Source organism: Spermophilus citellus, assembly GCF_964194105.1.
Source record: "Spermophilus citellus genome assembly, chromosome: 6".
In the NCBI taxonomy this organism is placed as follows: domain Eukaryota; kingdom Metazoa; phylum Chordata; class Mammalia; order Rodentia; family Sciuridae; genus Spermophilus; species Spermophilus citellus.
Window position 1 is genome coordinate 149,950,771 of NC_138187.1, and position 19,282 is coordinate 149,970,052.

Below are 19,282 nucleotides of genomic sequence, written 5' to 3' on the forward strand. Positions count from 1 at the left end.
TCTTAAATAGCATCCCAATTCTTCATGAGAGGACCAGAACAACAGTTACAATGGACTAAAAGCTATAGCCCGTACAAGCAACAGAATTGTCTGACAGTGACCGAATGATGCAACTCGATGCAAACATTATCTCAATGAGGTTCCTTATCCAGCAAGAGATGAAGAGGTGTTTTTATAAGTAAAAGGGCCATGTGAATGTCAAGTGGTAGATATTATTGGTAAAGTTGTTCAGCAAAAACTGCTTCTCTGCCTTCTAGGGCCTGGAATTGTGTACACGTATCCATACTTCATCAGAGAAGTAATTGATGATTCCAGGGGCAAACTCAAGATCAGGAAACTCAAGAGGCTGTAAGTGGACAGGCAGGTAACTAATGAGTAGCCTGGGCTTGGTATGCGTCTGCAGGCAAGGGTGAGCACTTCACTGGGTGCCCCAGGCTGACTGGAAGGGCAATTGCTACCCCACCCGCTGAATGTCACCTCAAGGAGTGAAGACACAGGGTTGCAAGAGCTTCTGGACATATCGGGGTTTTATGAGAAACATAGAGGTGGAGGAGGAAGCAAAGAAAATATATTCGTGGCCAGATGTATACTTGGCAGTTTGTGACCTTTGCACTAGATATCATGAGGGCAATTTGAATTATCATAGAGAAGTTAAAAAATGACTACAAATTCATCTCATGTGTTATTTTAGAATATGAAAACATGTAATTCACTCCATTAACCCTGAAACTTCCCGTGTTTATAAATCCTCACTCATTCCCTTTTTTGGACTCTTTTCAGTCTTACAGTTCTTCCCCACCAGGACATTCGATGGCTGCTGTCCTATGCTCCTGTTTAAATCCTATTGGTTCTTCAGAACTCCATCTAAATAACCTGCAAAAGACCTCCATGATCTCCGCAAAGCCCCTATTAATCATGATGTGTGGTCAGGAAATAGAAGGTCTGGGTTGATTTTGGGTCTTGTCACCCCTTCACCCCAATGGCATAAGACACCCATGGCTACCGTTGTTCACCATCACCAAAGTGAAAGGCCTAGAACCAGCCATCAGGGGTACCGCGTGACAGCACTCACCGCCAAACGCGTCTCCGTTCTGGTAGCTCTTCCCTTTCTGGGCTTCCTCTTCATTTTGAACAGTGGCAACATGCTTGGCGGAGGCACAGCCCATAGTCTCATTCGGTCAGCTTCAGCCGGGCTGAACTGCAAATCATCTCTACAGACACGGGGACATTTTTTTTTTCTTTAAACACGAAGAAAATCCACCTTCTGCTGAGTTGGTCAAGATGTGCGCACCTGCAAGAGAAGAGAGCTAGATCAGCCAGGGAGACTCCAGCAAAACCCGTGGGGTGGAACGGCTCTGAGAGGTGTGACCCGTGACATGCTAGGACTCATGCAGAAGCCTGTGGCAGGACGTGGCGCTGAAGAACAGAATGCCTGTGTTCTGTTCTCAATCAATTCCCACTCAGAAAGCAAGTCTGAGGACACCCCCACCAGGGGTGAAGTTTTAGGAGAGCTACAAGAAATACATATTTATTTACACAAGGAAGTATTTGAGTACTACTGGCCACACATGCACGCCATGTATGTATAGGTTGGCTGAGGCTCTGGAACCTCAAAAACCTTCAGAGTAGGCAAAGCGCGTTCCTGAGACTCAACCAGTGCAGGGGACTGAGAACGGCTTTTCCTCTCCCTCATCCTCCCCCCCAGGCCACCTCTTATCAGCCCCTCAAAGTTTTCTGAGAGTAGCCATCCTGCTTGGAATGAAACAGGGACTGGTTTACACCTTTCTCACTGGGGCTGAAAATAGTTCAGTATTTTATTTTACCGGAGGTGACACTTTTGGAGGAAGGAGATGGGACAAGGTCTTAAAATTACTTTGGACGATGTTCTGCTTAGCTGTCTGAAGGTTTGGAGGATCGAGCAGAAAATGCAGGGATAGGAAGAAAGGCAAACAGCTGTCCACCCCTGGGAAGGGCCTCTACTGGCCTCTCACGAAGGCATACAGAGCACTTAGGATACACCATGAAAGAGATGATGCTCAGGTCAGCTGAGTGACTCGGCCTTCCCCTGCCCCACCCAACGAGCCGTCAGAACCCTCAGCATCTGCAGAGCTCACCACGATCATTATTGCTTTCTATTTTCCCTCCTTTTTACCCAGCCATCGCAGTCCTGTAGGTGATCTACTCCAGCCCTGTCCACTCCTTCACCTCCACCCATCCCACTGGGACACAGGCCTCGCCTGAACCCCTGGCCTCCTTTAGCCTCCATCAGCACCGGCACCCGCTGCTGGCTATGAAGGACCCAGGCTCCTGGGGCTCACAGACAGCGCTACAGAGTGTGGCTAGGAGCTTCCTACAGGGGCCGACCCTACGCCCTCTTTCCTAGAGCACTCAGAGCATCCACAGATCAGGAAACCCAATCATTTAAACCATAAAACCTCAGCAAAGAGAATTTTTCAAATTAGCCTAGGGCATCCAATACCTGAACTTAGATACAAAGGTAATGATCTTAAATTAAGCCAAATGCAAACTGCAATAAATACCAACTGTAACATTATAGTCTGTATAATTGTTCAACTTTTTCATTGGTTATGTGACATCATTAATAGGAAGCAGAGGGTTGGGGGGGGAGAAATTTTATAAACCCAGGAGCATTTATCTCTTTATACTTTAGGTAACTCCGCGTTAATAAATTTCTTTTCTCCTTTATGGTGGTATGGGGAATTGAACTCAGGAACATCCTACCACTGAGCTATATTCTCAGCCCTTTTTATTTATTTTGAAACAGGGCCTTGCTAAGTTGTTGAGGTAGACCCTCCTGACTCAGCCTCCTGAGTCGCTGGTATTATAGGCATACACCATCAGATTCGGCTCACATTTTCATCTTTTTAACACTAAATGAAATCCAGGCCTATAGGTAGGCGTACACACACACACACACACACACACACACACACACACACAAATTATTTAGCAGTAATATTTTTGAAAGTTATCGTCTTTCTATTTGTTTATTCATTTGTTCTATTTGCTCATTCCATGTGTTATTCATCCTGGTGTGCAGAGCTCAGGAGTTTGACGGGAGAGAGACGCGACACAGTGCAGTGTCATAGGGGCTGTGATAAAGGTTTCACCAAGCCCTCAGAACTCACAACAGCAGACCACACCATGACTGGGTGGAGTCAGGAACTGGAAAGAGGAAGTGGGTGTTTTTTGGGGTCTTAGAGGTTTGGTAAAAGTTCATCAGCCTGACGGGACCGTGGCAACAGGTCGGTGGCAGGACCATTCTGAGCAAGAGCCTGTTTGTGTGTGTGTGCTTATTTTAGGAGGGGTCACGTGGGGGATGAGAAGAGCCTGGAGAAAGCCTCACTGCCCTCATCCAGCTTCATAAACCAGGCCCAGGGGGTCTGTCTGATCCAAGTTTGCACACACGGTGAGAAATAGTGCATGAGTGTGGAAATCCATTCTGCCCACCTGCCTCAGTTCCCGAAGAAACATCCCAGAGTATGGGAGGGATGGGAGAAGGGACTGGGCTTCAAGGTAGGAGGAGGGTCAAGCCCTCCTAACAGGAGGCTGCGAAGGGCCGGCACCTTGAGGCACTGTGATTCTGCTGCCGTTGCTCTGTGCACACCCGGTGGGCACTTTCCCTCCTCTGTCTCACCCCCAGCATCATCAAGGGAGGTCACAGGTGTGGGCTCCCAGGCAGGAAGAGCCTCACTGTCCCAAAAGGAAGTGTGAGGAAACAACCTCACATGTCCACAGGGAGGGGACCAAGTGAGAGGGAAAACCTGGCCTGGCCCCACTCTCTGCTGCCACCTCTTTAGACTAAAAACAGAAGCACGAAGGGGAGATGCTAACAAAGCCAGCAGAGGATTTTCAGAAGGAAGAGACAGTTTACAGCCACCCTCTCTGGTAGTCTTCTCCCTCTTCTCTTCCTCATTCCAGTTTCATATTTGAAACATCATGTTTCTCAGTTATCCAAGAAGTATAGTCACCTCACCCTCCTCCTTGGGGGATGTGTTTCAAGACCCCAAGTGGATGCCTGAGACCACAGAGAGTACCAAACAAGGTAAACTATGTTTAATTTCCAAATCAGACATAGTAAGACATTAACAGAAATAACAATAAAATAGAACCATTGTAACAAGATGATATAATAATTAAATGAACATAGTGTCCCTTGAAAGAGTCAAGACCAATGTTAATATTTTTGTTGACTCCTAGTGACATAAACTGTGGAAAGTGAAACTGCAGACAAGAAGTTAAACTGCCAATGTTAAAAAGTTTAAGATGAATTATCCTGTGGCTACCTTTGAAAAGCATTCCACGATGTTTCTTCTGTGTCCAAAAGTTTTGTTGGTAACAACAACAACAACAAAAACTTATTGGAATTGAAAAAGTTGACATTACATGAATATCAAATACATTGAAGGAGGCTAACAAAAAGAAAACTTAAGAACTTTAGTTGCTCATGGCACATGCCTGTAATCTCAGGTACTCAGGAGGCTGAGGCAGGAAAATTGCAAGTTTAGAGGCCGGACTGGACAATTTAGGGAGACCCCGTCTCGAAATAAAAATGACTGGGGTGTAGCTCAGTGGTGGAGCTCCCCTGGGTTCAATCTCTGGTACCACACACACATAAAAAGACTGCTTCTGTTATTCATGTATTGGGGCGAAGGTCATGTTAACAAGCAGATTCGACACAGTTTATATCCAACGAAAACAAAATTACTTAGGAAGTTTAATTAGATAGGCTTTTGTTTTGTTTTGCTTTGTTTTGTTTTTGTTTTTTGAGACAGGCTCTAGCTATGTTTCACAGCTGGCCACAAACTCCTGAGCTCAAGAGATCCTGTCTCAGCCTCCAGAGCGGCTTCGAGCGTGGGCAGGCACAGCCATTCCTGGCCATGTTTGTATGTTTTAAAGAGAACTATTGTTCAATCTGAGCTTTCTCCAAGTCATAAGCAGGTGTAGACTTTGTTTTTGAAACAACTACACTACATGTTTTACAGTAATTAAGAGTGATATTTTCAAGTCTTATAAGTTCATCAGAAATATATTTTAACTATTAACCTATTTGAAGGTGCTAACTATGAAGTCACCTGAAGGGCAGGAGAGCACCAATTCATCAAATTAATTCTGGATCACCGAGGCAAGTTGTTTTGTTTTGTTTTTTTTTTTTTTTTACTATGTCCCTTAGATCCTGTACATAAACACAACAGTTATTTAATCAAGAGGTATTTGTTCAAAACTACTAAGTGCCAGATGTGTTTGGTATACAGGTATGAGGTTTCAGTAGTAAACAGACAGGAGTTCATATTCTCTCCATAGATATGAACTCCCAGAGAAGGAGATAATCAGGAAGACCAGCTTCGCAGCCATGTGGTCCAGTTACCCCAGGTTAAATAGAGGATGCCAGGGCATTCGATCCCCAGGCACCTGACTCGGCTTTGGGAAAAGGAGTGTCAAGAGATGTCTGGTTTGAGACCCAACCCCAGTTAAAGACATAGCACTAAAACACCCTTGAACTGCATCTCTTTATGGACTGAGGCAACATCAATGTCCCCCCCCCCAATTTCTTTCCACTTAACCTCAACCCACTGAGACCTGCTCACAGAATTTCAGAATTCTGAGCACAACCATCTCTGCTCAGAAAAGGGTCCCTTCAGTTAAGCTCTGTTTTTTTTGTGTTGTTTTGCTTTGTTTTGTTTTTTAGCTTCCACTTTTCCATTAGCATCTAGGGCTTTCTCTCCCTTCCCCCTCCCCCTCTACTCATTTTTCCTCTTGGAAACCACAGCACTTAGGTGCGGCTGAGGGTGCTCAGGGCGCTCAAGCAGAGACCACAACATTGAGCCTCTGGGAGAATCTCATTTTCACGTATTGTTATTAACAGTCTGCTATTTTTCAAGTTGCAGATTACAGTGTGAAAATTAAACTGAAGCATCTCTTTGATGTTTGATAGGAGCTTCTAAAATGAAGTTTCACTGAGGATGATTTTTTTTAAGCTAAAGAATCTAGCAATAGGACCATCAGGCACCTTTAAAAACATGAGATTCAATTAATTACTCAGGGCTTTGTGTAAAACCCTCCCCATGGGGTTGTGTCCACATTATCCTGCAGCAAGTATAACCCACAACACCACAGGCTCACCAAACTTGATGCCGTCTTTATAAGCTATCTGTCCTTCTTTGGATAAAATAAATCAGCAAAATTAGAATCCGATTCAAATTCAAAAACAGATTTTAAAAACGTGCAGACAGGCAACAGAATCCTTCTTCTCCTCATACCATGCCATAAGCCTCTCCTATAGGGAATGTTCCAGAATGTTCTGTGTTACACCACGGGACGGTCTCTCTCCCCAAGTCTATTACTTTCAAATGAATACGTTCTTTTCTTTTTTCCTTTTTTTTTTTTTTTTTTTTTGGTACCAGGGATTGAACTCAGGGGCCCTTAACCACAGAGCCACATCCCCAGCCCTTTTTTACAATATTATTTAGAGTCAGGTCTCCATGAGTTGCTTAGGACCTCACTAAGTTGCTTAGGCTGGTTTTGAACTCCAGATACTTCTGCCTCAGTGTCACTGGGATTACGAGCATGCATCACCATACCTGGCTACAATGTCTCTCTTCCTTACTTTAAGTTTTGAACCATAAGTATGGTTTCATCCCAAAACCCACTTTTATAAGACTGGGAAGAAATCAAATAAGCCATGTCTACTTTTGAGAAAAACGAAAGCAACATCTGATCTTCTTTTTTTTTTTTTTTTAAAAGGCTACAGGAAAATATTTCTGTTTACATAATATCATGAGTAATTTCACTCCCCACTAATTAAAGACTTCTTGCATTTTGGATAATAAAGGCAAAAATATTTTAGACACTTTCCTTGTCAAAAAAAGGCACTTGTAAAAAAAAAAAAAGAAAATTACAGTGATAAACTCCATAAAGAAATTCCAGGCCAGAAAGAACATGAATTCATGACATGGGGCTGCAGGGACTGGAGGGAAATCCTTCCTGTTAGCTGGCGGTAACTGGCACATCTGCTCCTCACCTTGCACTTATTTGGTGGCAATGGGTACACAGAGAGCTATGAAGTTGGCAGTTAAGAAAAGAATGTAGCTGCATTATTAACAGATCAGGAGCAAAGTGCCCCCTTTCTACTTCTGATTAAAAAGGGAAATCAAAACAAGGTGATATCTAAAAACTCCTTTCTTTTACTGAAGAAAGAGCCAACATCTAAGCTCCATAAATAAAAAAAAATTTATATATATATATATATATATATATATATATATATATATATATATATATATAACTAATCAGTCTGTTTGCCCATCTGCTTTGCTTCGCTATAATGAGTGTTAATACAGCAGCCCACTGGGGGGAAGAAGAAAGGAAGCTTAAAAGTGATTTCTAATCTTGAAGCTTTGGTATCCTTGGGCTACTGTTAACACCATTTCACATTTCATTGTGAACATTAAAAATAATACATACAGGGATGTCACGTTTGACATGAGGATAATCTGGGAAAGCCAAACCTTCCTTTGTGCCTGCAGTTACTGGCATCGTGGTGCACCGGCTCCTGGCCTCGCACTCTTGGTGGCATGAGAGGTGACAATATGCTATTAACTCCAAGGATTCGTACGTATGGATTGCACAGAGGTGTCCCTCAGAAATGTGACAGTAATAAATACTATGTAAGAGGACACACTGGTGCTGGGAGATATGGGAGCAAAGAGGCAGTGTGTCAACTGGAATGACCACTGGAGTGGGCAGGAGAGTACCAAGCTCTGACCTGACCCTTCACACACCTGCCTTGGGACAAGGCTCTGGGTCTCTTTCTTGGATTTTATGCCTGAATAAAGCAATCTAATTTTTCCAGAAACCCTAAAGGGCCTGAAAGTTATTACCAATGATGTTTTGGCCCAAGAGTGTTGATTTCAACTGTGAGTGAGCTGGAAGCAGAACAAAGCTCAGCTCCCTATTTCCCCTTTTCTATCCTTCCTTTAATGAATAAAATTAATTTTAACAATGTTTCTTTCAGGGAATTGGTTAGAAGGTTTGTGGAATAACTGTTCTTCAAGCTAAGGATTTCAGAGTTGTGTGCCGTTACCTTGCACTTTATTTGGGGGTTACCTGTACATGTACACAGAAATTTGTGTAGGGGATATTATTTCTGCGGAGGTGAAGGAGGAAAACATCAGCTCCTGATCAACCACACACCCACAGCAGTGCAGACCTATGCAGAAAAAAATGTGTGGCTTCTCAGCAGCCGCGGCCAATGGCAGATATTCTTTGACTTCAAGTTCTTTTTCTTCTTCCACTTTCAAGACCAAGTGTTTGTAGGAAGTTGTCAACTTGTGTGTGGGAACCTTCTATACCCTGGGCTTTTACCAGAAGAACCCACGACTGTGATTTTTGTGACAGCCATGCTGCTGGTTCCCCACGTCACCTGGGACAAATCCATGGGATCTCCTTGTCAGGAACGGCCATGTGTCTCCCCTCCTTTTTTGGATTGTTTAGAACATCTAAGTCGATGATGAATGCTCTGAAAAGCACTTCCACGTGCAAGGTCACGTTCTGTGAGTATACCCCCAGGCCAGGACATCCCCATCAGACCCTCTGCATTCACATTGGATGAAACCCACCTGCCCAGAGGGTCTCGAAGGTAGGTCTGCTGGCCTGACCCAAGCACACCCAGAAGCAGATGGAGAAAATGAGAGAAAATACATGGAAAGGAAGAACGAGAAATCGAGAAGAGAATGGAACTTGAAAGTAGAACAAGTATGAATTACTAAAACAAACAAACAAACAAACAAAAAAAAACAACCACACATTTTGATTTGAATCAAAGCAAATAAGCCATGGTCCTTTCAGATTGGCCAGCGACCATCCAGGGCAATCCATGTGTTGAAATCTAAAGAACAGGTATAATTCCTGACCTTGATGGGCTAGCATCTGGATAGGGCTCACAGATCAATAATGTGATAAAATAAAATTCCAATGACTAGTGTAAGCTACAGGGAACAAGGAATCAGAAGCATTCTTGAGAGTCAGGAGATATTTCAAGCTAATTTAAATAGTGCTGCCCCAACTATATTTTATGCACCAAGAGGTGGAAGAATGCCCAGCAATGGAGTGTCGTTAGCAGAGCCTCAGAAACATTTGCTGATGGCGAGGACAGCAAAGATGCGCTTTCAGTGCTCAGCTGCTGATCCACCCTTGCACCACAAATCACAGCACAGCACTGTAGCTGAATGGACCTCTCAGAAAACTCTGGGTTACCTCCATGGGGCCAGGGCAAGAGTTAACACCAGCAACCCTTTTCCCATGCACACATCTGAAAAGCAGTGTGGGGCTCCGTCACTGAGTTAGAAAGCCTCCAGTTCTGCATGCGTCCAGCACAGTGCACATTTTCAAGTCAATTCAATCCCTAAGTTTTCTGCTGAAAGGGCTTGTACCTCAGCCTCAACCTGCGTACTGTGGTGGATAAAAGGCAAGGTAGGCAATAGAACAAATATGATGAATCACCCAAGCTAGTCATTGCAAGCAAATGGAAGAATAGTTTAAAAACAAAAAAGCCTGCTTGTATTTATTTGAGGACTTAATTTGCTGTTTTTGAGTATGGATATGTTTCCTAAGGTCAAAATTAGCAGTAGTTTAATAAAGTAATGCATTACACTTTGAAAAGATCTGAATGCTAGAAATTTAAAAACAATCTGAACATACATCCCTCTTTCTTCCCCAAAACACTTTCCCTCCTATTTCCCCCTCTTCTTACTAAAATAAACAATATTATCCAGAAAGGACTAGATGCTCCCTTTGGCCTAAGATCTCTCCCTCAGCACAGGTCTGCGGAAAAATCTGTGGTTACAAAGATTCAGTAAATTACCCTATCTGCTGGTTAGAGGGCTGCTAACTGCAAGAAACACCTCTAGAAGACTCTGAAATTCTGCCTCCTAGAGCCTTTAAACTCTATCTAGAACAATTCAAGATCTGGGAGTGCCTTACAAATGTAAAGAAAGCAAACACATAAAACATAAAACTTTGTGGGTGAAGGAATTTGTCTCCTCCCCCTCCCCACTATCAAAGTTCTAACAATGCAAAGATTATACCCAATATTTTGTGGGAAAAGAGTCACATAGCTTTGGGGAAGTTCCTTCCTTCACGGTGCCGTGGGCCCTCATTTATAAAGTGGGATACGACCTCATGAATTTTGAGTGAAATAGACGAGATGCTATATGGAAAGTACTTAGGCCAGTATCTGGCACATAGCAAATAATCAATAACAAAATAAGAGGGAGCTATTGTCATTACCACCACCGTCATCACTATTACTTAACGTCATGGCGATGAGCTTTCAGATGATACAAGCAGAGGCAAAAGGGAATAGAAAGAAGAGATGGGAAGAGAGATGACTGGTTAATCTGGGCAGCGTGGTGGTTTTTAAGAATTGGACCAAAGATAACTGCAGGTGGACAGGACACGGATAGAAATGGAGACACAGTTCCATAGCAGGAGAAGCACCTGGCCCATGTGCAGCACTGACAGATGGCCCTGAGAAGTGCCCAGTGCTTCTGCTGTGGGGGTGGGGCAGTCACCTCTGCGTGGAATATCCAAAGCTCTAAAGGCTAAGGCTGTGTGCCCACAAGTGGAGGGTCAGTGGGCTTTCATGGGGTTTCTTGGGTTCTGCTATGGCCCCCATGAATGCACAGTTCACATCAACTTCCTGTTACATGCTACGTGTCTATCTCCTTCCCCAGGCAGATTTCCAAGGTCATGACCACGTCCTAATCATTCCTCTTTGGATTACCGCTCGCTGCCCCCTCCTGCACACAGTGTCAGGCACATAGTAGATGTGCAATCAATGTCCAGTGGATGAAGTCTCTTAGAAACCTCTTTTAACAAAGAAATGTGAGGAGCTCTCAGGCAGTGATCTCCTCTCCGCCCCATGTCCTAGGTCACCTGCACAGGCAGTGACTTCTTAATATATCACGAGTGACTGAAGTTAAAGATGTTATGTGAGCCATCACAGGTGTTTGCTGCCCTACAACAGGTGATTTAAAACTATGTTCAGTATTCACACCTTAAGAAAGTAAGAAAAGAGTAATATGTACTATTATCCCCCACAATGGGCTTTAGAAAACTTTTATCACTTATATGGTTGGCTCTCATCTGCTCTATAAAACTGTGCTAATTATTTCAACAATGAATTTTTGAGAACTTGCTTAGTTTTTAATATTCCACCAAGGACTAGAGATTCCAAAATGGCTAAGAGAGCCTGTCCTTGGTGCATTTTCTCACTTTCAATCAGAGTCCAGATGTTTAGCAGTGCTTCTGAAATTCACCCATCTGAAAAATCAAGGTCTTTGTTTGCTTGTTGGTTCTTGCTCAAATTTAAACTTTTGATTAGCTTTCCATAACAAAGAACTATTTAAGGAGGGTGTCCTCAGAAGGCCCAAGAGACTGAAATGATAAATGTCATTTTCAGATAGCACAAACCCAATGCCCTCTACTTCCTGTGTTAAGAAAAAAACAAAAAACAAAAAAAGCATCTCCATTTTCATACTGTTAAGAAATGCATAAGACTTTTGGGAAGTTCATTGATTTTGTAGCATTCAGCCAAAAACATGCTCTCTGCAATCATCTATTAAAAGAATACAAAAAGTGAGGGGTTGAGAGAACAGACCCAGGAAGACAGGGTCAAGTCAGCTGAGGAATGGCCACACCCTAGAGTACCCTGCACTCTCCTGCCCCCCCCCCCCCCCCCCCCCGAGCTTGCTCATGACTCTGGACCAAGAGTCCTGCCACGGCACCTGCAGTCATTCCTGATGTTTACTGGGGGTTGAGAGACAGAGCTATAGAAGAGAGGGCAAGGCCTTGGAGCTCTTGTTTAGCCATTGAAAAGCTATTAAGGAATACATAGGGTTACTGGTTTGAAGCTAATGTGACCCCGTAAAGGTTACCAAAAATGACAGGGTATACTAAAAAAATGATTTTAAATCTGCCCAGTGTTCCCCATTTAAAATCGCATGGCTAGTGAACAAGGTGTTCTTTCCTGATTATCCCCAGTGTGTGCTTTGAGAACGAGACCAGAGTGACAAGCTCAGTAGAACTGGACAATATGGGGCAGAAAAGACACAAGGGGGACCATGGCTCAGCATCAAGACTCGGCAGTCACACTCTGTTCTGGTCTGAAACGTGTTTAGTGTCTTTATTTGAAACGTGTTTAGTGTCTTTATCAGAATAGGGCACAAGTGTGTGGCTTGATGACAAACTTTTATCCAAAACAGAGCAGAAATACATTTAACTGAGGATGTGACCACTTTCTCTTCCCTCAAGGCCTTGGCCCAGATGTCCTTTTTTGGGGGGGAGGGGGAGGGGGTGAGTACCTGGGATTGAATCAGGGGCACTCGGCCACTGAGCCCCATCCCCAGCCCTATTTTGTAATTTATTTAGAGACAGGGTCTCACTGAGTTGCTTAGCACTTCGCCGTTGCTGAGGCTGGCTTTAAACTCCGGATCGTCCTGTCTGAGCCTCCCCGGCTGCTGGGATTACAGGTATGCACCACTGTGCTGGCTTGGCCTGGATGTCTTTCAGAGACATCTTCATGATGCAAGATAGTTCTAATTCCCAATTACCTATCTATCCTTCCCAGGAGTCTACAGTGTAAACTCTTTGAGAGAAACAGCCGATATATTTCTTATTCCCTGTTGTATCTACAGCCTCTAGCAGGGCTTGGCTCAGAATATGTGCTCAGTTAAAAATAAATAAGCTGGCTTGGTGGCACATGTCTATAATCCTAGAGATCTGGGACACTGAGGCAGGAGGATCACAAGTTCAAGGACAACCTTAGCAACGTAGCAAAACCTTCATCAACTTAATGAGCAAAATAAATAGATAGATGAGAGATAGATAAATAGATAGATAGATAGATAGATAGATAGATAGATAAAAGGGCTGGAGGTATAAGTCAGTGGTAAAGCATGCCTGGGTTCAGAAGAACATTACTAGAAGAAAGTTTAAACTCCTTCCCAGAACTTTAGGATTTTCATCTACATCTCTAATCCTATCTAGCGGTCTTTTTTTTTCTTTATTTTCTTCCCCTGTAGTAGTGGGGATTGAACCTGGGATACTCAACCACTGAGCTACATATTTTTTATTTTTATTTTTTATTTTGAGACAGGGCCTTGCTAAGTTGCTGGCCTCAAATTTGTGATCCCACTGTCTCAGCTCCAGTCTCTATCTACTAACCCCTCTGTTCAAAGCTGCCCCCTTATATATGCTTGTGCCCTCCCCCCATCTCTGCCAATTATTCAAATTCTACCCGTCCTTGAGAGTTCAGAACAAATCTTATCACTTCTAGGAAATGTTGCTCCAAGCCACACATCTTCCCCTTCTCTAAAGTGACCAGAAAATGCCTATAGAGCCCATTTATCACCTATCTGTGTGGCTACATGTCTGCAGTTACCTTTCCATCTCAGTCCAACTTGGCCCACACGGAGTGTCGTCCCTCTGAAGTCAGCCCTAACGCTCATTCAGGAAATATGCATAGCCTTGGGCCATCTCCTCTACTGATGTTCACGTTATTAACTTCTGTGCATTTTTTCCCCTTGAGGTTCTAATTCATTTACAAATTTTTGAAGGCAAATCATGTTTTTCCACGTCTTTGATCCTGTGCAATCCTTTGCACAAAGTAGCAGATTAATAAACATTTTGTTACTCCACAAGCTGGGTTAGAAAGCAAAGGTGTGCAGGGTGAGAGAACTATGGAAATTGTTTCTTTAAGAAAAAAAAATAACAGCTTTTACCACAAGTGTAGTTGAAAAAAATCTAATTATTAAGAGATTGTTTATAAAGGTCAAATGTGGTTACTATAATTACACCACAATTTGGTAAAATCATTCTCTGAATAAAAGTTATTTTTAAATAAAACTTCTGTCCATGTGATAAAAAAAATTATGAATAAAAGAGTAGAAAAGGAATAAAAGGGAAAAAAAAAGAAAAACCTATATCCAAAATTAACAACCCAACCCTACCTCCAACCAGAGGAGCGGACGGGGTGTATCACCTAACTTTCATTACAAGGTCTAGTTCACGACTGAGCTAACACCATGACGGTACAAAGGCTTGCCCAGCAACTAACTCCCTGAGCTCAGTGATTCTACATTGCCTGGAGAGGAGGGGAGAATCCAATCTTTCAACTGGTTTATCATAAACATTTGCTTATCCTCATTTTCTTGAGGAGATGTGTCTTAACTACTTAGTTCTATTCACTTTATATCTCATTGTATTGCCCTCAAAATATGTACAGTGGCTGCTTTCATAAATAAAAAATTTTAGAATATGGATGCTAGGTACAAGGTTCAGTAATTGAGGGTTCCATAACCTAGCAACAGAATGTCAAGAGATCTCCTTCTAATCTGTGCCCTCGGTGGCGTGCATCTGCATCCCTCCAAGAACGGGGCCCGCGAAGTCACTGCCAAGTCAGGTTTGGCTAATGACAAATCAATATTGGAAACAAGCTCGCAAAACACAGAGGCCTGTTGCCAGGCTCCAAACACCTGAGATCAAGGGACATAAACAGGAAGTACACACAGCACTGGGGACCAGAGGCTACAAGGCCGTCATTTAAGCTTCTGCCTTCGGAAAATCAAATTAACTAGCATTCATAACCTTCTACTAACCAACACCTCCGATACTTCATGTGGCTATCTGCAGGCTAGATGAACATGACAATGAACAAACAGACCCATTACCAGGTACATCCTGCAGGATGAAGAAGACAGGAAGGAAAGAAGAGGGCACTTTAATTTTTTTTTTTTTAAATAATGAATAAAAGTTGATCCCTTCCAAGATAGGTCAAGAAATCAAGTCTCCTGCCTCCTTCCTGTTACTTGGTTTGGCTCACCAGCTCATCCGTCTCGCTTTAATGGGCTGTGGTTTCTCCTGGGCAATTGCAGTTAAGGGTCCTTCACCTGTGAAAAATATGGATGTGTCTTTTACAGCGTTTCCTTCCCTATTCCATTATGAAGGTCATCATACAGAAAAGCAGCATAACCAAGTGCTTTTTTTTTTTAATCAACTATCCCAGCAGCAGCAAAAATAAATGCAACGTGGGGGGCTGTTTATTTGTACAACAAAAGGAAAGGGAGATTCTCTACAGGGTGACACGATCATTTGTTTTCCCCAGTGAAGCCAACAAATCAAAGAGGAATAAACCTTCATCGTTCATGGAGTAATGAGTTCTTGCTAGATTTAGCCATTCTCCTTCCCTGTTATCCTCACTCCAAAAAACAGATGTACAATGACATCAGCAAAACAGCTAAAGACCATCAGTCTTTAAGACAGGAAATGCAGCAGCCAGAGAGAGCATCCTTTATAAACACTGGCCGTCTCCCGGCTGGTGGCTCTGGTTCTGCAGAATAGGAAGGGGGCCCACTGAGGAGACATATCTTTGGGAAGCCAGACCAGGGAAACCTGTGTGGAACGCCCAAGGTCACAGCGCCCAGATAGGGTACTTTTATGATACTTCCCTTCCCACCAGCTCACACGACCATTAGTAGAAGTTGCACACTGACAACCTTCTGTCAAGAAGGCCAATGACAGAATAGTTCTTTAGATGGACTAGGCCACCACACTTTGCAAGAGGAACAGGCCAGTCCAAAGTCTGCTTGGTTGAATGCTCTGACTGTTCCTGGGTCACAGGAATGGGACAGGGCTGCTGTTAGTGGTGATGCTGAGAGTTTAAGATGACAACAGGGAAGCAAACCTCAGCATGTTCTCCACAGCTGGCATGGAGGAAGGACACCTGTCTCAATGTCAAACAGTGACGGAGAGCTTCAGAATTCAGAGCAAAGGCTGGTATCCCAGTTGCAAAATCAATTAATGCTTATTCACTGCTCTACCATCTGCAGAGCCTTTCACGACCACCAGCCCCATCGAGCTGCCAGAGTCGTAGCTAGACGACTTAGAAGACACAGACAGCATGCCTCGAGATGCCAGTAAAGTCAATCCAGATCTGGGGTGCTCCTAGTGAGGTGAAAGAGAAGCCCTACCTTTAGGAAAGAGGGTACTCCCCCTGTTTTGATCTCCTGTGCTTGAGAGTAAACGTTTTAGTAAACAAAAAAGTCAAGTGAGAGTACTGGAGCCTTTTCAATGCCATTTATAACACCTCCAACCTTACTACCTCTCGTTGACACCTCCACAACTCAGTTTCTGTTTTCCTTTCTTTCTTTCTTTCTTTTTTTTTGGGGGGGGGGGGGGTGCTGGGGATGGAACCACGTCCTCGCGCAGGCTAAGCAGGCACTCCATCACTAAGCTATACCTCCAGTCCCAACACAACTCCATTTCTTTTTTTTAAAAGAGAGAGAGAGAGAGAGAGAGAGAGAGAGAGAGAGAATTTTAATATTTATTTTTTAGTTCTCGGCGGACACAACATCTTTGTTTGTATGTGGTGCTGAGGATCGAACCCGGGCCGCACGCATGCCAGGCGAGCGCGCTACCGCTTGAGCCACATCCCCAGCCCCACAACTCCATTTCTATTGAATGTCTGTTGAAGCTGCCTGTTGGTTTTGATGCAAACAAAATGGTAGCAGTTGCCCACACAAGCTGGACCAACACTAGAGTCTGGGACTTACTGAGTGATTTTCCTCCTCCTCCTTCTTGCTGGCCGACACCCCTCTAAACTATTTCCATCTCCACCTACCAACAAGATTTTGCCTGTCTACAGACAGGCAGCCATGATTCCAGCCCTCCACAGAGGAGGCATGGCTCTGCTGCCCTGGGCATGGAAGAGGCCCGTGTGCCCCGAAGGATAACCAAAAGAGCTGGAGAGAAACGGGGAGAAGAACAAGGTGTGCTGAGCTGCTGTGGGAGGCTGAGGAATAGTGAGAGATGAAAGTGAAGCCTTCTGGGACGTCTCTCCCTGCCAGGGCGACGAGACTTCTCAGACCTGGCTCCAAGCATCTGCTTCCTGGGAAGCAGCAGTGACCCCCGCCCCACCCCTCTACAGTGCCCACCCCGCCCTGCACCTCCCTGACTGGGGTCCTCACGGCCATCTCCTGTGTCTGTCTCCCCAGCCAGACCCTGAGGGTTCAAAGCCAGCACTCTCTCTTGATTTTAAACAACTTACCTTCAACTCCGAGCGCTGCAAGGATGTACAGGTGGCCAAGGCCCATTTGCCAAGACCAGCTGATTCTCAAAGATGAAGACGTTGTCAATAAACTGAGACTGGCCATAACAATTCCAGAGCAGCTTTGGGATCTTAAATCCATGAACAGTACAATGAAGAGGAATAAATTTCTTTTATGAGAAATTCAGCAAGTCATTCCGTCACTGGGAAATGAAAGGGAGCTCAGTGCTGCTTCGCTCAATATTCTACAAGTTCAATTGAGGCACTTTACCCCCACCCCCGCATCAGTTCCTTACCAGTATAAATTTAACACTTTATACTCTGCCCTAAAAAAAAAATGTTAAAGTAAACCTTAAAAGAGGCTGATTTTAGGGGCTGGGGTGGAGCTCAGTAGTAGAGCACTTGTCTTTAAATTTGCAACCAAATCATTCTAGCATGTGGGAGGGCCTGGGTGTGATCCCTAGCACCACACACACACACACACACACACACACACACACACACACACAAAAGTCTAATTTACTCTCCAGCCTCTACTCCCGAAAAAACTCATAATTAGGAAAATACAGCTTATTCTGTTAAAAGTGATAAACCCCTTGGGATGTCAGGCTATTTATTATAAACTACTCTCCATACTACTATCTATCTACTCTTCCAGGGAAGATGGCAGAAACTGAGGTGCAAGTTTAGGACCCTGGAAACATTACTGTAACGGTCAATGTTTCCCAGAAAGCGATCAAAATGCAAACAGCATAACATGAAATTCTATACAGAATAGAGTTAAATAACGCCTGAGTAAATATAATTACTACTACAATATTGTTTAAAAACACACACACATTTTATTCAAGGGATGGGAGAACATTTGAAAGAATTATAGATACAATAAAGATATATGAACACTGCTAGAAATGCTAGTAATTTAAATTTGCAACCAAATCATTCTGGCAGGCATTACTTTCTCCCTGTTTGGAGTTCCATCATTCTGTCGTCCTTTTGTTTCCCAACACAACTTGAATGTCCCTTAAGCTCTGAATTAGTCTAAGTTTGATTCTTTTAAAGTTCTTTTTAGGGCATATATTTAGAAATGCATTAAAATTAACTTTGTTATAAGAAAATTCCCAAATCTCTTGTGAGCAACTGGCAACGAGTCAGATTGTTATAAAAGTCAGAGTTGGTATAAGTGAAGGAAGATGTTAAACTAAAGTACTTTTGAATTCAAATTAGAGCAGCGTTGAAACCACACCCAACTACTATTAGGTACGTGTGTTAGGCACATGACATAGCTCTTTAATGCATCACAGAGTCTAGATCTTTAGTAGGTATATTAACTCCTTTAGAGATGACTCCTCTCATTTTCTTTTTCCAACAAGACCCAGCACAGATGAATGAGCAACTATGACATACATTGTCTCCTACCTGACACTAATCTGGGGGCCAGAAGAGAAGCAAATACTGCAGAAGATGAGCAGAGGGCAAGCATCACTAGAGCAAACCCACACAATAGAAGAGTGATAACCTCCCCTATGGGGTTAGTGATCAGCCCTTCAAATACCTGGTCCCCAGCCCAAACTCTGCCACCTCCATCCTTAGCACAGAACACTCAACACCACCCACAAAAAGACAGACCCAGGAAATTGAAAGAACTCTGAAGTCAAACACACTGGGGTGGAATCAGCCATGAGATCCAGGGAAAGTTCCTTCATCCCTCAAAACCCCAGTTTCCTCTCCTATAAAGTGGGCATAATGCCAATTACCTTATAGGGTCATTCCGAGGATTTGAAGCAGTATACACAGGTGTTTACAAATAAGTGAACACATATCAGGAAGGCTTTAAATGATAAAAAAAAAAGGCTATTATTGTCTCAACAAACTTTTTACTAAGTGTCACACTCACAAAAATGCTTCGGTACGCTCAAAGTTGATGCCATTCCCACTTTTCCTTGATCTGTGTCACAGCCCACTACAAAGTCAACTGGGGAGAGAGAAGAGGAAAGCCAGCACACGGACACAGCCAGACAACCATCAAAGAGGCACAAAGAACCAGGGCAGAGGCAAGAGTCCCTAAGAGCCCAGACAACGCCATACGGGGCCAGCAGCTTTCAGGGGCAGAGCCCCAAACCCATGATCTTGTGAATGATCACAAAGAGGTCAGGC

General features: G+C 43.6%; 1 protein-coding gene across 3 annotated transcripts in view; it reads right to left on the minus strand.

The window, feature by feature from the left end:
- Nucleotides 1–19,282, minus strand: part of LOC308651644 (uncharacterized protein C1orf21) — a 206,254-nt gene that overhangs the window by 123,960 nt on the left and 63,012 nt on the right. For 2 of the 3 annotated variants that reach the window (XM_081299047.1, XM_081299049.1), the window contains exon 2: nucleotides 1,073–1,291. In XM_081299047.1, coding sequence (XP_081155173.1) covers nucleotides 1,073–1,166 — 94 coding nt within the window. In that variant the 5' untranslated portion in view covers nucleotides 1,167–1,291. Of the gene's footprint in view, nucleotides 1–1,072; nucleotides 1,292–14,902; nucleotides 14,970–19,282 lie in introns of all 3 variants that reach the window. The other variant, XM_081299048.1, reaches the window with a different exon arrangement.